The 7,757-nt window shown below is 33.8% G+C and overlaps 1 protein-coding gene across 2 annotated transcripts; it reads right to left on the minus strand.

Moving 5' to 3' along the window:
* Positions 1 to 307: 307 nt before the first annotated feature.
* LOC116031977 (surfeit locus protein 1) lies at positions 308 to 3,563 on the minus strand. Of its 2 annotated transcripts, XR_004100698.1 has the most exons (7): positions 3,406 to 3,563; positions 3,197 to 3,297; positions 2,583 to 2,821; positions 1,878 to 2,052; positions 1,503 to 1,789; positions 698 to 836; positions 308 to 595 (listed from the first exon to the last, which is right to left on the minus strand). XR_004100698.1 is itself a non-coding variant. In XM_031274357.1 (6 exons), the coding sequence occupies exons 1-6, from the start codon at positions 3,518 to 3,520 to the stop codon at positions 767 to 769; spliced, it is 987 nt and encodes a 328-aa protein (XP_031130217.1). In that variant the 5' UTR covers positions 3,521 to 3,563; the 3' UTR covers positions 308 to 766. The 2 variants fall into 2 exon arrangements, 1 of the variants encoding a protein (XP_031130217.1); XM_031274357.1 differs by having other exon boundaries at positions 308 to 836.
* Between the last annotated feature and the right edge of the window lie 4,194 nt (positions 3,564 to 7,757).

Below are 7,757 nucleotides of genomic sequence, written 5' to 3' on the forward strand. Positions count from 1 at the left end.
ATTTCATTCCTTTAGTTGGGTCTGAGCTAATTATCCTCCGGTTAACAGAACCATATTGGAAGATTATTTCTGTTCAATTTAGTGGAGAACAACCTACTGAAGCACAATGAGCTGAGGGCGTTGGCTCATTGTGTTTTAGTAGGTTGAGAAAGTATATATGAACAGATACTACATTGTAATAGAGTCAATAGTATTCAAAAAATAAATAAAAACGAAAAGCAGAACACCACCAGTCTGCCATCCTCAGACCAAAGTTAGAACTAATTAAGTAATTATTCTTATAATACTTACTTTTGTATTTAAGATATGCAATGAATGGGGATTATTTTTTTAAAAGAAAGTACATTAAACTGTGTGATGAAAATTTGACAATGACCAATTTAGCAGGCCATATGAAGTTCTAAAATCTAAAAAATGAAGTCTAAAATTATCTGAACTTGGGTAAAATTGAAACAGAATCTTAAAAACGGAGAACAAATACCACAATGTAGTCTTTTCTTCACCCATCAAAATTGGCAACGTTTTCACTTTTCAGCAATGTCACCACTTCCAAACAATTTGGATCTCTGTCAGTAGCATCTCAATGAATGCAATGCTGGTTGGTAATGGTAATGGTAATATAGAACAGGTTCCGAGTTTTTTCCCTGACTGCTTAGACAGAAAAACATCTATTGCTGAAAGATATAAGAGGATTTACTTGTGAATCAAGAATGTCAGTGTTTGCCATAACTAAACAAGATTGTTGATGCCTCTCGCTTATGGATTGCTATCTATGCCCTTTCTTTGGCTTAAGTCTTTTAAAAGCCATGAATGTCACTGCAGCTGACAGAGAATACCTGCACAATAATTTAAAATGAGAAATAAGGTAACACTCCTAGAATATATATACACACACACACACACACACACTTTCTGTTCTTCATAATTTCACCAGAGAAAACCTAAATAGAATCATAGAATAATCTAAATATCAAATTTGCAACTAGCAAGAACAAGCTACTGCTAGCACTTCAGCTCTACTACCTGCACTTCCCATACTGCAAGCCCTAGCAGATGTGGCAAACTGGCAAATCAAAATAGGCACATGGTATTCAAACTACATCTACCCCATTATCCATTAACAAAGTATTAGAACCAAGACACATCCAAAGTTTTCACAACAGCCAATTCCCACGAGCATTCATTTCACTTTTATCATTATATATGTTTACGTCATATGCCAAAGTAATGAAAGTATAGAGGATTTAGCATTCACTTCACTCTCATTATATGTTTGCTTCTCTGTATACCCAAGTAAGAATGCAGCAAAACCTCTTTATCAGTCAGTTAAAACTGCTAAATCAATGAAGACTGAAGAGTCGTAATTAGGACATACTAGGCTGGTGAAGCTGAAAGGACAATTTGACATTATCATTGGACAAACCAGATTATAATAGAAAAACAATAGGATAAGAAAGAAAATTATATGCAATAGTGTAGAAAGTATAAGGAATAGGGAATACCATGTCAACATGTAGTTAAGATGGTCTTGAGGCATTACAGAACTGCTAATCAATGTATTTAAATCCTTTGGAACTGGGTATGGATTGCTGGGATCAACATTCTCATTGACGTCTTCAATGTAGAGTGTGGTATTAGGAAACCCACAAGCACGTGCAATTGCAGGAACATCAACATAAAACCACTGGTAGGAACTTGGATCATTTGCCGGAACGAATATGCTAGGCTTTTCACTTCCTCGAACAACTCCAATAACTTCTACAGGAGCTACTACAGAAGGAACTTCTTCCTGTTGATTGAACACATGGCACTATTATCTAGAGTTCATATCATATGTAAGTATTTACAAGGCCACAAAAAGTATAGCAATAAATAACCTCTATATACTTGGGTTTCTTTGACCAAAATCTCCACCAGGAACTTTTTTCATTTTCTGGAATGGACGACGATATTGGAGTTGAAGGCTGTTTATCATTATTTGACACTTCTAGAGACTTGTCCCTCCAACTGCGTGGAACCCATCCTCTATTGACGAGAATTGGTGATTGGGTGCTGATCAATGAATTTTTAAATTCATTTAGATACAGAAAAGGATATGCAGGAAAAAAAATCTCATGCTCTCACTTTTTTGTTTCTTTTTGTGTAACAAAGAAAGATAAGACACCACATTATACAGAATTCAGAGATTTGATTTGTGAAACAACATGAATAATTAGAAGAGGATTGATTACAAGAACTACTGACACTCCATATTTATTCCTCATTTTGACCATGCTTGAAAAATAAATACAGAAACAGTACAGAACAAAAATTTCACACTTAAGAAGCTATGTTCCATCACTTCTTTGCTTTAGAAATATATTATATCATCTTCAAGATTATACTAATCCAGTCAACCTTACATCAGTTGCTTGCGCTGCCTTCAATATCTAGATGAGGAGAATATTCGGGCATATGTGGGTTCAAGAGAACAATCCTAAAAGAAAGACTCTAAGCAGTTTATACAAGTGAAAGCAAGAAACATGAATTCACAACAACTACCTCAAGAATGGAAAACCAAAATTCTATATGTCGCACTCTACCTCTCTGGGTCATTAGAGACTGGCTCAAGAGGAGTAATAATGTAGTAGCCGTTTTCTGTCACCCCTGAAATGCTTCTAGAACGGGGGCCCACATAGACAGACTTCTCCTCATTGAAAACCCCTCTACAAAGCACCTTCCTGAACTCCAGATTATTCAGATCTTCACTTGAATGTGTAGCATCATTACACTTTAGAGGTTCCATCTCCAATCTATTTTGTCTGTACTCTAGCATCTCAACCTATAAGAATGGCAATAACACATCAGCAAATATCAAACTCCATTTCCTCTAAACACAGGCAATTGAGTATCCAGTCAATCACAGTGGAGGATATTTAGTATTGTATCAAATAGCAATCAAAAGTTTGAAACATAAGACTGGACAACCAGGTATTAGCGGTGGCACAACTATACATTCCAAGTTGTACAATCGTAATTTCAAATTAATTGCAAGTTGCACAAAGTAGACTTTATGGTGTGTTTTGATAGTAGTTTTTCAAGTGCACAATCAATCATTACAAGTTGCACATTGCACAAAATAGTACTGGAGTGATACTGATTCTATATATATATATGCGAATAGAAGTTGTATGAAGAAGCAAGAAATTGGAATGACCTTTTCTTGTCTTCTGAAGATTTGCCAAGTGCCAAGACCAAATGTGATAGCTCCTGGTATGAAAAGAAAAATCTTGGACCATGTTGACCGATTATCTTTGTCTGACCAGAGAGAGCATCAACAAAACACAAATGCAATATCAATAGCTTAAGAAAACGATTAAGCCTGAGATGTTTTGCTCCAAAATTAATAAATATACGCAAACTTACCTGAAGGTTGATTCTGAGAGTTACTGGAGACAGCAGGCGCAGCGGTTGAGAAGGGAGCCCACTTCACGGATACGGCTGAGCCACGGAGGAGGATTCTTGTTACACTTCTGGCCATGATGATGAAACGTCGTCGTTGTATGCCCAGCGTCGATCGAAATAGAAATTTTGGGGTGTGAGTGTGATCGAGACTCCGAGAGAGAGGGCTTAAGCGCAAAAAGTGAATAGGGTTTTGCGGTAATTATCCCCTGCGGAGGAGTGCACGGGACCAAACTAATGAATCAGGTTTACAAAAATATATATATAAAGAAAAATAATAATATTAATATTGTTATTATTGTTGTTTCAGGGAAATTGGTGAAATTATAAAGCAGGTCTAACCCAATAGGGTCAAGTGGCAAGTGAGCTCTCTTTGTGGGGAAGAATTTCGAGAGAACTCGGGTTCGGGTTCGATTCTCACAAGTGACGATTCCCCTTGGGCCAGCTCCTGTGCCTCTCGGAGCGAACATGGGTAGACCCATTAAACGGACGGAGAAAGACCCTGTAAATTTACCAAAAAAAAATAAAGCAGGTCAGAAAGAATGGCGAGTGGAGAGCAAAGATGAATCACAACTTGTAAAGTAAACCCAAGTCCATGTTTTAAAATTTAAAAATTTTATATTTACAATTATAGAATTTTATGGTCATAATTTTAGAATTCTATATTCATAATTTTAAATTTATACAAAATTACATTACTCAATATTCACAATTTTTAAACTCTATATTTACAATTTTGTTATATAGATCCAAAAGTTGTGTTTTACTATTGAATATAGATGATAGGGAATATACCCTGAGTATATCGCCCTACAAATATTATATGTATGCCTAGCGTATTATATAACGTACTATACGATATTAACATATAAAAGGGCTTTAGTCCTTCATTGGAAGGGACTTTTTGGCCCCTCCTCTCTCTCTCTCTAAAAAGACTAAAGAAACTCTTCTCTCTCCTCTCTCTAAATTGTTCTAGATTAATGAATAAGAGATGATGAATTGGGAGCTACTTGATGGATATTTTCTTCATTGTTCATACCACTTTCATACCCATTATATATATGGTTGATTTTACATTATCAATAGAGTTCTGAAATTGTGAACATAAAGTTCTGTAATTGTGAAAATAGAGTTCAAAAATTATGAATATAAAGTTAAAAAATTGTAAACATAAAATTTTAAAATTGTGAACATGGACCTGCAAGGTTAACTTGATTTCATGACATAACAACCATGGGTTGGTGTGGGCGGCTTGCAGCGAAACGTCAAAAAACTAGCAAACCACTTTAGAGTTTATAAATGTTTATTGTAATCTTAAAATCATAAAATTGTAAAATTGTATAGGGAAAAAAAAACAAATCTAATTACTAGCAGGTCGGGTCCTAATTGATTTTTGTGTCATCCAGGACCTTCGCCATGCAAGTTGTGCTTGTATAACCAATCCTAAAGTTTAATAAAAATAAAACACTCTTTTGTTTTTAAAGGGGAGATCCTACGGGATATCTCCCTTTGGTGGTGTGTCCCATGATTACTTGTTTTGCTATTATTTCTTATCCTCAACGACTAACGGTCTCGTATAACCAATAATCCCTACACGAGAGAAGTATCTTGATCAGCTTTATCTTGCTAACTAACCGCGTAAGGTAGAGCGTGCAATTAATTTACACGTTAGAATCCAGTGTGTGGTAGAGATATATATCAAAGTTAAAATGATAATTGAAAATTGAAATTAATCACCCCTCTTATATGAAATTGTGAGAAATGTATGCAATAAATCCATTATTCAGTTTAAATATGGAGTTAACAATAAAAGCAAGTTTCAGAGTGATGAATTTGGTACTAGTGATCTTGTTGGAGTATTGATTACAGTTGTTATGTTAGATCTCGCATATAATCGAGATTACGAAGCTTGTGCGTCAACCAACTGCTCTATCAATCTGAGCAAGTCATTACGATTTTTTGAATTTGTAAAAATTAGTATTGTACTTTTGATTTGTAAATCACATTATTCCTAGTTTTGTAGGTAGAATAGTCATATTAAATGTACTAAGTCCGGTTAGGTTGGTATTTCAACCACTGACACTGTAAGTCTGAAGTTAAATCTCAACATAATTACGATGGCGGTTGGGAAAAAAAATACTACGACAACGGTCGAAAAAAAGGTAAGAAAAAATTTTCGTTAGCCGACACTCCGACAGTGAGAAAAAAAAATTACGACGACGGTTGAAAAAAAAACCAAAAAGAGAACTAGTTATTTTTTACACTAATCTTTCGATCGAGAGTTCAGGGCACCAAAAAATGCTAAGAAATGGGTCATGCAAAGTTGGGCCACACTTGTGTGAGACCGTCTCAGGGATCCTTATTTGTGAGCTGGGTCAGGTCGGGTCAAAGCACCATGTAAATGTCATACTTATATGTGCAAATGTCACACTTATATGCTCAAATATAAGACTAATCAAGAATACAATTTTTGTTACTTATAAGAGAAAAAGTAATACATTTTTCATAATAAGTAATATTGACAAGTGTCCCTTACTTATAAGGACAAATATAATACTTTTGAGGAAAAATGTAATACTTTTAAATCGAAATGTAAAAGTATTGTATTTCCCCTTAAAAGTATTACATTTACTCTTATAAGTAACAAAAATTTTATTTCTGATTAGTATTGCATTTGAGCATATAAATATGACATTTATGCATATAAGTGTCACATTTGCATATTAACCCGACCCGACCCGTATCATAGTGAAACGGTCTCACACAAATTTTTGCCTGCAAAGTTTTATTTATTTTAACCCTTTTAGAATTAGTAAGAGAGACACCAAAAAGAGAACTAGTTATTTTTTTGCACTGATCTTTCTAGAGTTCAGGACTTCAGGGCACGTAGACGATCATGGTTTAAGGTAATGCAAACTTTGAGACGGGCTCACCATCTCTGTCCAATTAGCTGGTTGAACCCATAAGTTTGCCATAATGTCTTCCAATGCAACATCTTTCATAATTTTTTCACTAAATATTTCTTAATTATTGATTTTCTTTTTTAATTTTTGAGACTTCTCTTCAAAATTTACCAAATTTACTTTTCAACCGATAATTTTCTATATTGAATCTTTTAGCTTGGCGTCAAATTTGAGGGTAAAGTCATAATTTTAATTTGTTATTGCCTTGAAGTCTACATTAGTCTAAAGCAATCAAGATCCCCAAATTAAAAATCACGATCAAACTTCACAACCTCACAGGTAGTAGGAACGGGAGAAATGTTACGATCGAAACGAGTTCACAACACCTAATTACAATAGCAATTTGAGTTGAAAATATTAAGAAATTTTGTAGTGTAAGATTTTAGAACAAATCGTACATAAAAGAGAGCTATTTGAAAAAGAATTTTTGCATTGGCAAAATGATAATTACAATAAGAATTACAAATATAACTCTCTATCTCTATTTCTAAGGGCACTTTGCTTTGCTATATTTTTCTATGAGATGTGATGATTTACGGTGAAGATGGATTGCCTATTTATAGCCAAAATTTTCTGGTGCACTGTACATTTTGCTGCTGAAAAGTTTCTGTTACACTCATGGTTGCAGTAGGCGCTAGGCACTAGTTGGGCGGTAGACTAGCGCCTAGCGCCTAGGCGGCGACCTATAAAAACAAAAAATAGTACTCCCTCTGTCACATTTTGTCTGTCTTATTTACTATTCATTGGTCAAACAAACTCTTTCTTCATTGCTTATTTTCTTTAGTAATTTTTTATTATTTTTAGATTTAATTGTTTGTGTTTAATAGTATTTTTAATGTAGTTTCTAAATATATAAATTTTACTACGTATATATTAATGCTAAACTTAATATTATGAAAAATTGGATTAAAAATAACTTCAATCAAGTCTCGTTAAATGAACCAGACAACCAAAATGGGACAGAGGTAGTATTATATATATATATATATATATATATATATATATATATATATATTACTTCTCTTATTTATATAAATAAATAAATTTAAATATAATAACCATAGTATAAAATATATTTAACTATATTTATATGTGCACAATGACCATAGTATAAAATGAGGGTATGCATAGAGTAAACCTCGTATTGTTACCCTAGCGGACAAAAGAAGTAAAGTAGCAAAAATTGTACATAAGGCTATAACTGGCATGTTGAAACCAAAGATAGCTCTAGTCCATTTTGTTAGGCAATACCTCCTTATCCTTAGTAGTTTGTGTATACCATTTTTTGTAAAAGTTTTAAATATTACACATTTATGAAAAAACAAATTTAAAAGAAATTGACATATTTTAGTT

The sequence above is a fragment of the Ipomoea triloba genome, chromosome 10, assembly GCF_003576645.1.
Source record: "Ipomoea triloba cultivar NCNSP0323 chromosome 10, ASM357664v1".
In the NCBI taxonomy this organism is placed as follows: Eukaryota; Viridiplantae; Streptophyta; class Magnoliopsida; order Solanales; family Convolvulaceae; genus Ipomoea; species Ipomoea triloba.

Bases quoted from the DNA above. Each gene is read 5' to 3' on its own strand.
- LOC116031977 (XM_031274357.1), bottom strand. From the start codon at position 3,520: ATGGCCAGAAGTGTAACAAGAATCCTCCTCCGTGGCTCAGCCGTATCC. The intron at 2,822-3,196 runs GTCATTCCAATT...CCATTCTTATAG, and splicing joins TCTTCAGAAGACAAGAAAAG to GTTGAGATGCTAGAGTACAG. The intron at 837-1,502 runs GTATTCCCTATT...ATTATTGTGCAG, and splicing joins CTTAACTACATGTTGACATG to GTATTCTCTGTCAGCTGCAG.